The sequence below is a fragment of the Myxocyprinus asiaticus genome, chromosome 35 (assembly GCF_019703515.2).
Source record: "Myxocyprinus asiaticus isolate MX2 ecotype Aquarium Trade chromosome 35, UBuf_Myxa_2, whole genome shotgun sequence".
In the NCBI taxonomy this organism is placed as follows: domain Eukaryota; kingdom Metazoa; phylum Chordata; class Actinopteri; order Cypriniformes; family Catostomidae; genus Myxocyprinus; species Myxocyprinus asiaticus.
This window is the reverse complement of record NC_059378.1, coordinates 3,658,373-3,674,721: the sequence shown is the minus strand read 5'-3', so window position 1 is coordinate 3,674,721 and position 16,349 is coordinate 3,658,373. Positions and strand designations below refer to the sequence as shown.

The window sequence follows — 16,349 nt, the reverse complement described above, 5'->3', positions numbered from 1 at the left end:
GCATGAGGGTGAGTAAATGATGAGAATTTCCATTTTTGGGTGAACTATCCCTTTAAAGCTGTAACAATAAAAATATTCAGAAACCCTCCATTAGTGGACATGACATTAAGATAAAAATAATTCTCAGAAATATTTTATAATGTTCATTTCATGTTGCAAGAAATACTTGTCGCTTTTTATATTGTTCACTCATCTTACAATATCTTAATACAAATCATCCAAATCCTTCAAGGAAATTTTACACAATCAATTTGCAATTATGTTTATGATGTGGTGAAACTGCATTTTTTGGTCATCAAAAAAAGCAAACCAAAACAATAACTGATAAATGATTTAATGATGAACCTCTAATACAAACAATTAAATATTGATTTAAACAGTAAAATCTGGTTAGATTACATATAGGATAATGTATGCTCTTACAACTGTGACAAAAGAAGAATTCTTATTTATTTTGTAATTATAATAATTTGCACACTAGCAGTAGATACTGTAATAGAGAACTTTGTTTTAGCTGCCAAATAAAAATGTCTTGTAAAAAATACAATGATAATAATAGACCCTTTAGATTATTTTACTAATGCACAATAATATTGATGAAGAACATGATACTATACACAGCCTTCATATTCAAAAATCACCTCATAACTTCAAGGTACATCGATACATTTAAGCGATTAAGCTGCACTAATAAATAACTTCAAATAAAATATACTGTAATGCAGTACAGTTCATTACTATGGCAGTATGAAGCTGTTAGGCTTATTTATCAACTACACAAACAGTAAACAACAATTACTTCTACTCTAAAACACGTGAGTCTGTGTGTGTGTGTGTGAACATGAAAGAAAGAAAAGGAGCCATTTGTGTTGATTGCACTCAGTGTTAGAAGTAAAGTTTCTTCCGTAGTGTATGAAAGAGCTGAGGCTGATATGTCTTCTCAGGATTTTGCTGATTGTGACTAAACACTCTTCTGTTCACTTCTGTCATAATATCCAATACATGCATCTTCCTGCAGAAGAAAAAGAAAAACAGAATTAGCAGCAATAGAGTAGAATGCGGAGACATGCAAAAACATGAAACCATTTAGACTTTGATATAAATTAAAAGAAAAGAACATTCACACCTTTGAACACAATGCAGCATGTATATAATAATATCACTAACCATGTGCAGGATATGAATTAGATATCTATAATAACATTTTCTCTAGTTAAAATGCCAATTCTTGATATCAGGAATGCAATTACTACTAGCAAAAAAGCTCATTTATGATATCAGTAATTACATTTACACTAGTAAAAATGTGTTAATTCTTGTTATCAAAAATTGAATTTCAACTAATAGAGAACAATTTTTGGTATTTGTAACTGCATTTTCACTAGTAGAATTTCATGGTATGTTATTCACTCCTGTTCAAAATGCGATTACAGAAATCTATAATTAATTTCAAGTTGAAATTCCAATTTCACATGTGCAATTTTTACTAGTAAAAATTATTGGTTTTTTTTATATTAATAATTACATTGTTACTAGATCAAATGTCCATTCCTGATATAAACATTGAATTACAACTAGTAAAAATCTGGAATTTGGTTTTCACTAGTGGTGACGGTTTAAACTAATGTTAATTTCAGATATCTGTAATGTGATTTTAACTATTAAGAAAGCCTTTTTAAATATGAATATCCAGATATCTGAAATAACATTGGAACTAGTAAAAATCCAAATTATTCAATTTACACAAAAGTATCAAAAATTAGCATTTTTACTAGTTGTTATTAAATTGTTGAGATCAGAAATGGACATTTGCACTAGTAAAAATTTAATTATTGATATCAAAAACAATCTTTTTACTAGTAAAATTGTTTTTTTTATATTAATACTTACATTGTTACTAGATCAAATGTCCATTCCTGATATCAACATTGAATTACAACTAGTAAAAATCTCAGTAAAAATCAAAAACAATAATTTTTACTAGTAAAAAGTGCATATGTGAAATTGGAATTTCAACTAGTAAGAAATTAATTTGATAGATACCTGGCATCGCGTGAATGACCGTGTGAAGTTCTTCTAGTGAAAATTTTCAGTAATTGTTTTTTTGCTAGTTGGAATTCCATTTTTGATATCAGGAATGTGTATTTCCTGTGCATTATGTCATTTTGAAATCAACAATTAACATTTTTACTAGTGCAAATGTTATTACTGATATAAAATATCAGGATTTCACTAGTAGTAATTCCATTGTTGAAATCACGAATGAGCATTTTAACTAGTGAAAAGTGAATTGTAGAAATCTATCATTCATATCCCGCACATCATTTAAAGTCAATTCAGCTTGCAATAGTATGTATCGTGTAGGGTGTTTTTTTATGTTTAGCAAGTACAAGTGTAAAATAAATCCTGTATATTCATATTTATGTGTGAACTGAAACATGCATCTCCTTTGTTATACTGTATTGGATTTGAATTTTACTATGAAGGAAAATAAGAATGCTGACTGGTTAATTGGTAACTTTGTTACCATACCTCTCAAATCCCCTTAGCAAGGCAGATTTTAATGCATGCAGGTAAACAGACTGGTGACCAGAGCCTTCCAGTAGCTCTGCCTCTGTTGTGCAGACACTCCAAAGTACATCCGCAGACACCGGGACCGTTCGCTCGTCCTCACCCTGACTCCCAGTGTAGTGGCATAATGGCCAATCTGTCTCAAGGTATTCATCATCCATTGAGGGTCTTCGCTGGGCTCCTTCCATCCTGTAGATCTGGGTGAAGAACAGTTTGGGTTTACCACCCAGAGAGGGACACTGGACTGGGCTGAAAAGTTGTTTGAGATCTTCCAGCATCATGCCAGGTCCGTGGGAGTCTGTAGCCAGCAGGTGAGTGTCCGATCCCCTGCTAATGAGGCAGCAGACAAAGCGGTTGAACCTCTGGAGGTTCCTGTGGCGGGCCAGGTCTTCCAGGACCTTCTGGGTTTCTTTCAGACCCAGGAGAGAGTGGAAGATGACTGTGAAACCCAAACGTTCGAATGTCTGGCTCAGCATCTCTGAAAGGATACAAATTAGATGCTAAGAAGATTGCACGTACACTGACCTACAAATTCTGCCCCTTTCTCACGTTAACAGTTTTGTTCCATCAAATGACATTTTAAAAATGTGTCATTGAAGAGGAAAAAAACAGCCCCTGATAAGGTAATCTTGGAGATCTAATGAGAATGGAAATCTTGGGGTAGACAATTGGATTTTTATAAACATCTGTTCTTAAGTGTGCTTCCCCTTTTGGGAATTTACCTGTTTTTCAAAAACATTCTGATGACATCAATTTGTGGTTGTTCTACGAACAAGAATACACAAATGTGGTTTTCAGATGTAGTCAAAGATACCATGAAGATTCTCTGTGTTTCTTCAACTTAGGCGCTTTCATTTACCAGGGGTTGATTTTTATTAAAACTAACAGACTTTACCTTTTTTTCTTTTAGTTTTATGAAGGTCTCATTATAATGGAACTGGACACTTTTTTACCAGTATTCATAATTTATTTTTGGTACTTTTCAAACACCTTTGTATAACTGTTGAAATTAACACGTTAACACGTGCCAATAATTTAAAATATTTAGTGTTAATTTTTTTCCAAACAATTTCAATTTTGACCCAGTTGTCACTGATCTTTCGAAGTGTCCGCCAATGATTACCGACAATTTGAATGACATATCATTACGTAGGCAGTGCTAGTGCTAAAGGCAGAACAAGATGTGGGCTGTGTTCGCAATGGCATACTACCATACTACTCTTACTATTTCTGCCATATTCTGCCGTTCTCGGCAGCGCTTTTCATGTGGAGATCAAACTTTAGAGCTGCGCTTGACACTGGCATCCACTGAGCGGTGCGTTGATGTCCTCATGCGAATCATGTGAATGCGGCTTCACGATTGCTCCAACAATGTGCATAGCCACAGTCTGCCGGCCGATTAATATTGTGATGGATGATAGTTTAAGAGATTTAATGTGCATTGCAATGAATTCGCAACCTATAAGAACTAGTTCCTTTAAATAGTGAACCTGCCACTTGGACTTTAAGAAAAATTGAATGTTACTAGAATTTGGAAAATGTTAAACATATTGTTACATATCGTTTTATTTTCTTTCCTAACAAGGAACTAAATGCATTTTAACAGAAAATGAAGTATATTAAGAGTCAATTTTAAGCCATTTCAAAATATGTGATTAATCGCAATTAACTATGGAAAAATGATGAAATTAATCGCGATTAATTATGGGAAAATGATGCAATTAATCACGATTAACTATGGAAAAACTATGCGATTAATCGCGATTAATTATGGGAAAACGATGCAATTAATCATGATTAACTATGGAAAAACTATGCGATTAATCACGATTAACTATTTTAATCGATTGTCAGTCCTATTTTTATTTATTTTTTACTGTTGTACGTTTGTCCCAGATCCAGACTTTTAATATTAAACTATGAAAATAAAAATAACTAATAAAAAAAAGTATTACATGTTTGAAACTATGATATTCCCACCATAAATACTGAAATTGTTTATAAATGTTTTGCCCCTAATAAAGTTTTCAAAAGTTAGTGTACTTGTTAACCAAGTGGACAAAAGTGTCAGCATGTTTGAGATTAAATAAGAGACAAGTGATGTTTGAAGAAAACAATGAAAATTCAAGGTAAATATCCCTTGTGAGCAGAATATTTTTATTGGGCGTCATTTCCAATAAAGCTGTAATTTTGCCAAATTACGCATGAAGTTTGAAAATATTATTTAATTGTGCGTATATAGACATTTTTTATATTAAACACAAAACAGCATTTGAGATGTGATGGAAATGACTGTAGTGGGAATTTTCATGACTTTCAGAAAAAAATTACATAAATCTCCTGTGATGCATGAACATACAATGTTGGACATTAACAGACAAATAAACTAAATGAACAAGCGAGAGTGTGAAAAATGTTTTAATGACACTTTACTTTCTAGAAATTCACAGTGCTAAAAGTGCCCAGTTGAAGAAACTAGAGATAGACCGATATATCGGTTTTGCCAAATAATCGGTGTCAATAGTTGCTTTTTGGAACTCAGCTCATAATAAGAGTCCCCAGTGTGTTTCGGGTTTGTTTATACTTAAAAGTCCCACGTTAAAGCCTGTTCACACCAAATCCGTGACAATTTTGCGAGACGAACGTCTGGCATAAGGTCTATTCACAGTCTGTACAAAAATGAAACAAAAAAACAACTTCACTCCAGTGCAGTAGGCAGCACTCTTGTTCTACCAGTCTCCTGTCCGCACCATTCAGCTATTTGAGATTAATATATTGAATGCTGTTAAAGCATTTATTTTCCTAATTTGGCATAACTGTTTCATTACATTCTTTCCATGTTGTGTTTTTTATGAGAGTGATATAAATACATGTGGAATAATGTACATTGAGAATAACAGGTATAGTATAAATGTGATGCATATTAAATATAACAAAAGAAAACACCGCTCACGTTTTTGTATTTATTTAAAGTATTGCAATACTTTGTTATATTGTCCTTGCAATAAAAATAGCAGTGTGGATCTGCAAATCATTTGTCTAAAACATTGCATGTAACTAATCTTTTTATGGGATATTTTATTATGAGCTTATTGCAAATGAATTGCCGAACCTCGCTGCTATTTATTTTATTTATTTATTTTTTCTCCCCTTTTCTCCCCAATTTGGAATGCCCAAATCCCAATGTGCTCTAAGTCCTCATGGTAGCGTAGTGAATCTCAGTTGCCTCCGTGTCTGATACCGTCAATCCATGCATCTTATCACGTGGCTTGTTGAGCACGTTACCGCAGAGACGTAGCACATGTGGAGGCTTCACGCTTTTCTCCACAGCATGCACGCACAATTCACCATGCTCCCCACTGAGATCGAACCACATTATAGTGACCATGAGGAGGTTACCCCATGTGACTCTACCATCCCTAGCAACCGGGTCAATTTGGTTGCTTAGGAGACCTGACTGGAGTCACTCAGCATGCCCTGGATTCGAATTCCAGGGGTGGTAGTCGGCGTCAATACTCGATGAAGCTACCCAGGCCCCCACCTCACTGTTAATTTTAATGCCATGTGAATATAACAGACACAGTGATATCCATATAAAATAATGTCCATTTAAGACAAAAACCCATAAGCAGGCTTTCAAAGACATACCGGGTTTATCTTTGCATGCCAAAGAGTTCATAAACTGCAACTATTTATTTTTAAGTATATAGTTTTCATGGTGTGTATCAGCTGCACATCCAATGCCGGTGTTTGCGTTGGATTGAGCAGCTGCAATGACTCTGTAAAAAATTACAAAAAGCTCTTTTCTCATTGGTCAGTCAGTTTCCACCTCAATCTGAAGGAAAAAAATAAATAAACAAATAAATAGGACCACTCTCCGTAAAAAAAAAACCCTTCGTATTGTTGGCAGACAATTTGTCAGACCCACTGTGAATAGTGCCATTGGAATCCATTGTTACCATTCAAAAGCTCATTCGGAACGAACAATCGTACTGAAAAAAAAACTTTTTCTGGTTATTATTGGGATTTTGGTTGAACAATAAACTGCATCTGGGATTTTATTAATTTTGGACTCTTGTGGCCTCTGTCCATAGAGGTCTTGTGGTCATAATAAGGAAAAAATAAGAAATTCTTTTGACATTCTATAAATAGATTTTATAAACTATCGGCCGATTAATCGGTTAGCGGCCTTTCCCCACCACCTTAAGTATCGGTCAACCTCTAGAGGAAACAACCCTATATTACATGACTTCAAAAACATGATGAAGCATTTTTTAAACTAACCACATCTATTAACTTCTATCTTGTGATTATACCCTCTTTCTTTTCCTCTAATAAACTTTCCCTTTAGTACTCTACCACACACACTTACCTCCATCGAAGCCAACACAGTCAATAATCACACACAAGCCCCTCTGTTCAGGATTCAATTGATACTCCTCCGCTAAAGCCTATCAAACATACAGACATTGGGAGACATTTCTTAATACCTACCCATTAAAAAAATAAATTTGCCATGATGACTAGATCTTGTTTATTAGTAAAGTAAGGGGATGATCACCTGTGTGTACGATGTCCCTGTTTCAGGCACCGAAACCTTCACGTTTTTAAACTCTAGAAAACGACCACAGACACATATCGTATTGTTAAACATATGGTCGACATTAAAGTAAAAAGTTATAAAGAAGTTACAAAAGAACTCACCTTGATAACAGCATTGAGGTTGTCTGATTGGGTTAATGGGATGCTGAGGGGGCCCAGGGGTGTACTAAAATGGAGAATAAAATGGGGTGAAACAATTTTAGCAACTCTGAATAAACACTTATTTCACATAAATATGAAAAATGCATGCCTTACTTTCGAGAAATTCTGCTTAGGAACTTTAGGGACTACACATGGTACGTTCCGACCTAAAACAGATTAATATTCTCATATTACTAGCTCTGATGCCCTTGAGAATTACAAGTATGCTGAAAAAAAAAAAAGTGACTGGAGAAACAGTCTCAAAATATTTTGGGTGGTGTGGCGTCGTGGTTAAAGCTCAGGGTTGGTAACCGGAAGGTTGGTGGTAAAATCTCTGCAAGGAGCCATGAGCCATCACCACTACGCCCTTGAGCAAGACACCTAGCCCCAGGTTTCTCCAGGGGAACTGTCCCTGTAATAAGTGTACTGTAAGTCGCTTTGAATAAAAAGCATTTGCTAAATGACTACTTGCTTAAAAACCCAATGTTTTATTATAGAGGGTAAAACAAAGTATTATTGCATGTCCATCGATCTGCAAAAACCTCTAGTTACTTCATGAGTTACTTAAGCCGCTTTTTCACCATCGGGCCAAATGGTTCTCATTGCGAAACCGTGCCGTTCTGGGCCAGTTGGCACGGTTACAGTTTCATTTTCCACTGTGGTGCTTGAATGTACACATCAAATACGTCAGTTGGTGACGACGTGAGAGATAAACATTGGACCGAGTGCGCTATGGAGGATGGTTGCATATTCCAGTTTTCAGTACTGCTTTATCACCTGGTTTTTACTCTGATGTAGCAAAAAGGAAAGCAAGGAAAGAGTAATATAATGCTATATTATAAAAGTTTTAATGAGCTAACTGGCACAATCTTATTAAACATTCGGCCCGATGTTGAAAAAGCAGCTTTAGTTTGACTGTTGCATGGTGTTTCTTAAATGCATGTCTCAATGTTTAGAGCAGGAGCTGCGTTCTGTTTCAGCATAAAGAGTTTACCTCCTGACAAGTAGTCTAATTGATGAGGACTTACCTCTTTGGTAGGCCTGAATCCTTTTGACAAGGTCAATTCTGTGTATATTCTTCAAACACTGTTCAACCAGGTCTAGCTTATCACAGGATACTTCATCTAACTTCTCCAATTCCACCACCACATCTAGGAAACTCTGTTAGAAATAAAATGAAATAAAAGTGTGACCATGTTCCAGAAATCGCTTTATCAGTAAACAGTCGATTTTTGACCTTGATCATGTTGATAACAGACTCTGTCTGTAATACTTTTCTATTCAGTATTAGTATAATAATAATAATAACAACAACAACAATAAACAACAACAACGACTGATGCTTGTAAGTTTACACACCCCTGGCAGAATCTGTAAGAAGTTTGGTATTTAAAAAAAAAAAAAAAAATAGAAATCATTACAATTGCCCTTTGTTTTATTTTATTTTTATTCAGTACTGCCATTAAGAATCTGCATAACAGATATTCAAGTATAATAGATATTTAAGATGTTTAAGTATAGGCTAGCTGTCAAAATGAACACGTTAAAGCATACGATTAATTTCAGAAGTTTAACGCGTGAATTTTTCTTAATCGTGATTAACGCATTTACCGTTAATACAGCATAAAACAGCATAAACACTTAGAAGGGCCTTTTGCGATGTGTCTGCCTGGATTCATTACACCGACACACACTAAACAATGCACACACAGCATTTCTGTGTCAGTGAGCAAATGATGGAGAAAGGAGCTCTTAATGCCAAAACAAGCCTACATGGAACTTGTGACAGATATCAAGTATTTTTTAGCTTATGTAAGGCACATTTAATTACCACAGAAGCATGTCCAGTCTTAACTATCACCAAAATGCAGAAGGAGATGTTTTTGTCTGCAAGCGCTTTTCATGTGGAGTTCAGAGCAGCGGTTGATGACACCCTGACGCAAATCATGAACACGGTGTCACGATTGCTGTAACAAAGCGGATAGCCACAGTCTACCAGCAGATTAATATTGTGGAGGATGAGAGTTTAATAGATTTAATGCCCATTGCAATGAATATGCAACCTATGTGGGGACTAGTTTTTTCAATTAGTCAAACTCCCACTTAGACTTTGGGAAACGTATAATGTTTCTTGAATTTGTGATATTTTAGTGCATTTCTGTCTTTATACTGTGGAAGGCTTTGTTTGGAAAATGTTATTAAGCAGTATATTGTTACTTATTGTTGTCATTTTCTTTCCAAGGATGGAAATAAATGCATTTTGACAGGAAAAGAAGTACATTTCAGCACTTTCAAAATCTGTGATTAATCGTGATTAACTACAAAAAATTATGCGATTAATTGTGAAAACTAAAATGAGTATGATAACTGTTCTTTGACAAATATATATATGTGTGTGTGTGTGTGTGTGTGTATATATATATATATATATATATATATATATACACACACACACGCAGTATATATATTATATATATAGCTCTGGAAAAAATTAACAGATCACTGCAAAGTTATCAGTTTCTCTGGATTTACTATTTATAGATATGTGTTTGAGTAAAATGAACATTTTTGTTTTATTCTATAAAGTGCTGACAAAATTTCTCCCAAATTACAAATAAAAATATTGTCATTTAGAGCATTTATTTGCAGAAAATGACAACTGGTCAAAATAACAAAAAAGATGCAGTGTTTTCAGACCTCGAATAGTGCAAAGAAAACAAGTTCATGTTCATTTTTAAACAACACAATACTAATGTTTTAACTTAGGAAGAGTTCACAAATCAATATTTGGTGGAATAACCCTGATTTTCAATCACAGCTTTCATGCGTCTTGGCATGCTCTCTACCAGTCTTTCACATTGATGTTAGGTCACTCCTGGCACAAAAGTTCAAAATTCCACCAAATTTCACAGTGAGTGCGAGACACTGTGGCTTGTAGTCCTCTCCAGGTCTCCGTCTAACCATTAGACGACCAGGTGGAGGATCGGTGATGATCTGGGGGTGCTTCAGCAAGGCTGGAATCAGGCAGATTCATTTCATTCCTTAGTGAAGGACGCATGAATCAAGCCATGTACAAGGTTATCCTGGCAGAAAACTTGCTTCCTTCTGCTCTGACAATGTTCCCCAACTCTGAGGATTGGTTTTTCCAGCTGGACAATGCTCCATGCCACACAGCCAGGTCAATCAAGGTGTGGATGGAGGACCACCGGATCAAGTCTCCGGATCAAGTCCCTGTCATGGCCAGCCCAATCTTCAGACCTGAACCCCATTGAAAACCTCTGGAATGTGATCAAGAGGAAGATGGATGGGCACAAGCCATCAAACAATGCCAAGCTGCTTGAATTTTTGCGGCAGGAGTGGCATAAACTCACCCAACAGCAATGTGAAAGATTGGCAGAGAGCATGCGAAGACGCATGAAAGCTGTGATTGAAAATCAGGGTGTGGCAGGGCAGAGGGCGGGGCTGGGTCATGATTCTACACACCCGGCTCCTAATCAGGCTGATTAGCCCGAGAGGGATAGAGGCCGACTGGAGACGGCACCAGCGTAACACATCAATGGAAAGGAGGAGGCGACAACCGGCTTGACAATATAAATAATATTTAATTAGAAACTGAACCAAAAAGAGAAACACACACAGGTGTCGGACAGTTGTCCGTAACTCTCTCTCTGTCGCACTGCCGTGAACTTGAAGTTAAATTAGTATTGTGTTATTTAAAAATGAATATGAACTTGTTTTCTTTGCATTATTCAAGGTCTGAAAACACTGCTTCTTTTTTGTTATTTTGACCAGTTGACATTTTATGCAAATAAATGCTCTAAATGACAATATTTTTATTTGGGATTTGGGAGAAATGTTGTCAGTATTTATAGAATAAAACAAAAATGTTAATTTTACTCAAACACATACCTATAAATAGTAAATCCAGAGAAACTGATAACTTTGCAGTGATCTCTTATATATATATATATATTTAATGTATGTACAGTTGAAGTCAGAAGTTTACATACACCTTAGCCAAATACATTTAAACTCAGTTTTTCACAATTCCTGACATTTAATCATAGAAAACATTCCCTGTCTTAGGTCAGTTAGGATCACTACTTTATTTTAAGAATGTGAAATGTCAGAATAATAGTAGAGAAAATGATTTATTTCAGCTGTTATTACTTTCATCACATTCTCAGTGGGTCAGAAGTTTACATACATTTGTTTGTATTTGGTAGCATTGCCTTTAAATTGTTTAACTTGGGTCAAACTTTTTGGGTAGCCTTCAACAAGCTTCTCACAATAAGTTGCTGGAATTTTGGCCCATTCCTCCAGACAGAACTGGTGTAACTGAGTCAGGTTAGTAGGCCTCCTTGCTCGCACATGCTTTTTCAGTTCTGCCCACAAATTTCTAATGGACTGAGGTCAGGGCTTTGTGATCGCCACTCCAATACCTTGACTTTGTTGTCCTTAAGCCATTTTACCAAAACTTTGGAGGTATGCTTGAGGTCACTGTCCATTTGGAAGACCCATTTGTGACTGAGCTTTAACTTCCTGGCTGATGTCTTGAGATTTTGCTTCAATATATCCACATAATTTTCCTTCCTCATGATGCCATCTATTTTGTGAAGTGCACCAGTCCCTCCTGCAGCAAAGCAACCCACAACATGATGCTGCCACCCCCATGCTTCATGGATGGGATGGTGATCTTCGGCTTGCAAGCCTCACCCTTTTTCTTCCAAACATAACGATGGTCATTAAGGCCAAACAGTTCAATTTTTGTTTCATCAGACCAGAGTACATTTCTCCAAAAAGTAAGATCTTTGTCCTCATGTGCACTTGCAAACTGTATTCTGGATTTTTTATGGTGGTTTTGGAGCAGTGGCTTCTTTCTTGCTGAGCAGCCTTTCAGGTTATGTCAATATAGGACTCGTTTTACTGTGGATATAGATACTTGTCTTCCTGTTTCCTCCAGCATCTTCACAAGGTCCTTTGCTGTTGTTCTGGGATTGATTTGCACTTTTTGCACAAAACTACGTTCATCTCAAGGAGACAGAATGCATCTCCTTCCTGAGCAGTAACCGTGGTGGCTCCGTGGTCCCATGGTGTTTATACTTGCATACTACTGTTTGTAAAGATGAACGTGGTACCTTCAGGTGTTTGGAAATTGCTCCCAAGGATGAACCAGACTTTTTGAGGTCCACAATTGTTTTTCTGAGGTCTTGTCTGATTTCTTTTGATTTTTCCATGAAGACAAGCAAAGAGGCACCGAGTTTGAAGGTAGGCCTTAAAATACATCCACAGGTACACCTCCAATTCAGTACACCTCCTATCAGAAGCTAACTGGCAAATTGTCTAAAGGCTTGACATCATTTTCTGGAATTTTCTAAGCTGCTTAAAGGCACAGTTAACTTAGTGTATGTAAACTTCTGACCCACTGGAATTGTGAAATAGTCAATTAAAAGAAATATGTCTGTAAACAATTGTTGCAAAAATTACTCATGTCATGCACAAAGTAGATGTCCTAAACGACTCGCCAAAACTACAGTTTGCTAATGTTTAATCTGTGGAGTGGTTAAAAAAAAAAAAAAAAAAAAAAAAAAAGAGTTTTAATGACTTCAACCTAAGCGTATGTAAACTTCTGACTGTATATATATATATATATATATATATAGATGCTATTTTATTGATTTGATGTACTGAATTGTAATCTCATACATTTCTACAGACCAAGGGGAGGAAGTTGTCATGGTCAAACTCCTAAACATTTGGTATCTCCGAAAAGCCCAGAGAATCCTCTTAAGATATCCCAGTATTTACTACCGTTGCATTCATGGGCAAAAAGAATCTTAAATAATATAAGTCCTTTACAAAAAGAATTTCCTGGGTCTCAGGAGGATAATGACTTTTAAAAGCCTGATGTATCAAATATTATTAAAAAAAATAAAATAAACAAAAAACACTTTATGTACAAAAACAATTATAGTTTGTCTTTAGGTATAAAAACAGCTCCTTTTAACATTTTCTGATTATCATTGTATATGTTAGGCTTTAAAGTATTAAGAACAAAGGGTGTGTAAACTTTCAAACATGATAAATAAATGAAATAACATAAATTATGTTATTTTGTTATGCATGTTAATATCTGTCATGTAAAACAGCTTCTTCTGGGCAGCAGTAAATAAAAGCAATTTCTACGATCCCTCTCAAAAACAATAAACATTTAGCAGATTCTGGAAAGTTTGCAAATTTATGAGTAGAACTGTATATGTTACTTTCAACAACAACAAAATAAAGGGGGTGAAAGAATTAAAATGTTTAACAAATATTCTGGAGGTTAAACATGTGATTTCTGCAGTCTTACAGTAGCTCTAGCCAGTCTCTCTTTGGGCAGGGTACTGCTCAGGAGAAAGATAAGGGACTGTAACTCATCACTCTCCAAGTTTTCGCTCACATCTGCCATTAGAACCCTGCATAAACGAGGTCAGTTCAAAATACGGAAACTTTCCGGTGGGTGTAAATAATATGCATTGTTTGTCACAAGATAAAGCAATTCAATACCTTGACTATCATTATAACCACATGGGTTGTTCTCATTCAAGAAGGAAGAAGAATTAGTTCACCTGTAATCAGAGAGGACACCTCCTTTCTGTAGAATTCCTTCAACTTGTTGTCTGTTGCTGCCGAGAACTTTCTTTAAAATGTCAAAGCGTTTCATTCTGAACATGAGCTCCATCAGGAGGGCACCACCAGCCTGAGACTGCCCTGCTTGATTTTGTTTCTGTCTGGCAAAAGCCAGCAAAGCCCCTCTTAAATCCTCCACACAGCTGTTGGTGAATAAATCTGTACACAGGTACAGTAGGGTTCTACACTCCTCCTTGCTAAGAGATGCCGTCACATTGTTAACCATGATTGAAAATCCATCCGCCATTTCACTGTATGATTCTGTATAGATGCTGTAGGTTGTATTGCTCACAGTTTGAGCAAAACAAGCAGTCATTGTAAAAGTTGGGGGAAGGATGTTTTACGCATTTTTAAACATCTATTGTTTACTTGCAAAAAAACTTTTAAAAAAAATTATAATTGGAAAAGAAGATGATCTTTAGGAAATTAAGTTATAAATTGAAAGTATTGACTGCAAAATCAGATTTTTGACTCATTCATCACATTTTTGTTGAAATCACCAGCCACTTTTGATTTACACCTGCAAAAGATTAAAAACACATACATAAAATAACAACACATGAGAACATATGGAAGACAGCTAACAGAAAGCTACACTAACCTTCAATGTCCTTACAGTAGAGGGCCAAAGCCGAATGTGGTGTTGCCTGTATACAGGCTTTTTTCTGAACACTGAAAAGAGATGAGTGATCATGAAACTACACCTTTAACAGAAAGTACCTGGACAACCTCAAATACACAGTGCATTTTAAAAAAAACCTCTTTTTTAAAAAAAAAAAACTATATTTTTTAATATTATTATTATTTTAATAACAAAATTATATATAACAAAATTCAGCAGTTTTTGTCAACAGGTTCTTGGACTTCTGTTTTGTGCCAGAGTGTAATTACAAAAGTGAAAGTCTCATTCCCATTCCTACAAAGGGGATTCCCGTGAGATAAATTATGAATCCTATCATAAAGAAGGCGTGGCTTATGAATATTAATTAGGCCATGTGAACAACTTCTATCTTAAAGGAATTTTAGGTTAAAGAATAGGAGAGACCAGTTGAAATGATTTTTTGTGGTAATCAACACGCAAACGTTGTCGATTGATTGACTTGTAGCCTAATGAACCAGGACTATCCCTTTAAGAATGGCCTAATTAATATTCATGATCTAAACCCAGAAATTCCCGTGTCGTACGCAACACATGAACGATGACGATAAAGCGACACTTTCTCACAGTAAAAACTAGCATATATAGAGTATGGAAGAAGCACAAATATACGTATTTTTCTAAGACATGTTTTCGAAATACACTGATAACGCCATCATGTGGCCATAAAGCAACTAATTTATATTTAGATTATTCCAAATCGAAATCAAAAGTCATTTGAGAAACTTGCAACTACTGTACGTTAATGGTGAAGGGTTTATATCGTAGTTAAAAAGAAAGAGAGATAAAAAAAAAAAAATAAAGACTGAAAGTAAAGAGGGAAAACAAAAACCGCAAATGACCTCTAAACGTAGGCCAACAGATTAGGGGCCGTTCCCACCGAACGTCGATGCAAACACGCGCTACACGGACGTCTCTGATCGTTGCATCCGTTTCATTTCTTAGCGCAATAACGCGTTCTGTCTGACGGTCTGAATAGATCGTTACCGTCAGTGCTGCGTGGCTCCATCTCCGATGATCAACGCCCTCTAAGAACAAAACGAAAGTACTTTCAACGTCAACACTTCCGTTGCCACACCCTCTGAAAGGATTTTTTATGAACCACAGACAAGAGGCCACAATGTTAAGTTGCACCCAATCACTTCTTGGTTTGACTCATTCCTTATATGAGTATTTACTTTTATCTCATTACGCTTCATTAGTGCAGATGTTCTAACAGACCGGTTGAATTACAGCTGACTAAATGGAGACTCAAAAGCTCTTTAAAAAGCGTTGTTATGGTAATTATAGAACACGTAGGTATACCTTTAAAAAGCGTTGTTATGGTAATTATAGAACACGTAGGTATACCTTTAAAAAGCGTTGTTATGGTAATTATAGAACACGTAGGTATACCTTTAAAAAGGTTTGTGTACACGTGAGTGCAATAAAATTGAAATGACAAATAAGAAAAAATATATTTAATAAACAATGTTATAAATACATAAACTGTCATATACAGGCAGTGCATATAATTGAACACATGACATGTCTGTGTTGACTCTCAAGACATTATAGATATTACAGTTTCATTTTCTGTAAAGCTGCTTTGAAGTATGATATGTGTTGTGAAAAGCACTATACAAATAAAAATGACTCGACTTGTGTGTGCTATAAAACAAGAGTTTGTGCTTTGGAACCAGTGGCGTAGACAAGGGTGGGCCGG

At 35.7% G+C, this 16,349-nt stretch overlaps 1 protein-coding gene across 1 annotated transcript; it reads right to left on the bottom strand.

The window, feature by feature from the left end:
• Positions 1–318: 318 nt before the first annotated feature.
• Positions 319–15,716, bottom strand: cflara (CASP8 and FADD-like apoptosis regulator a). The gene is made up of 11 exons (XM_051672856.1): positions 15,632–15,716; positions 14,588–14,658; positions 13,926–14,506; positions 13,667–13,772; positions 8,343–8,475; positions 7,429–7,481; positions 7,276–7,339; positions 7,133–7,185; positions 6,944–7,022; positions 2,533–3,049; positions 319–1,012 (listed from the first exon to the last, which is right to left on the bottom strand). The coding sequence occupies exons 3-11, from the start codon at positions 14,300–14,302 to the stop codon at positions 886–888; spliced, it is 1,509 nt and encodes a 502-aa protein (XP_051528816.1). The 5' UTR covers positions 14,303–14,506; positions 14,588–14,658; positions 15,632–15,716; the 3' UTR covers positions 319–885.
• Positions 15,717–16,349: the final 633 nt, after the last annotated feature.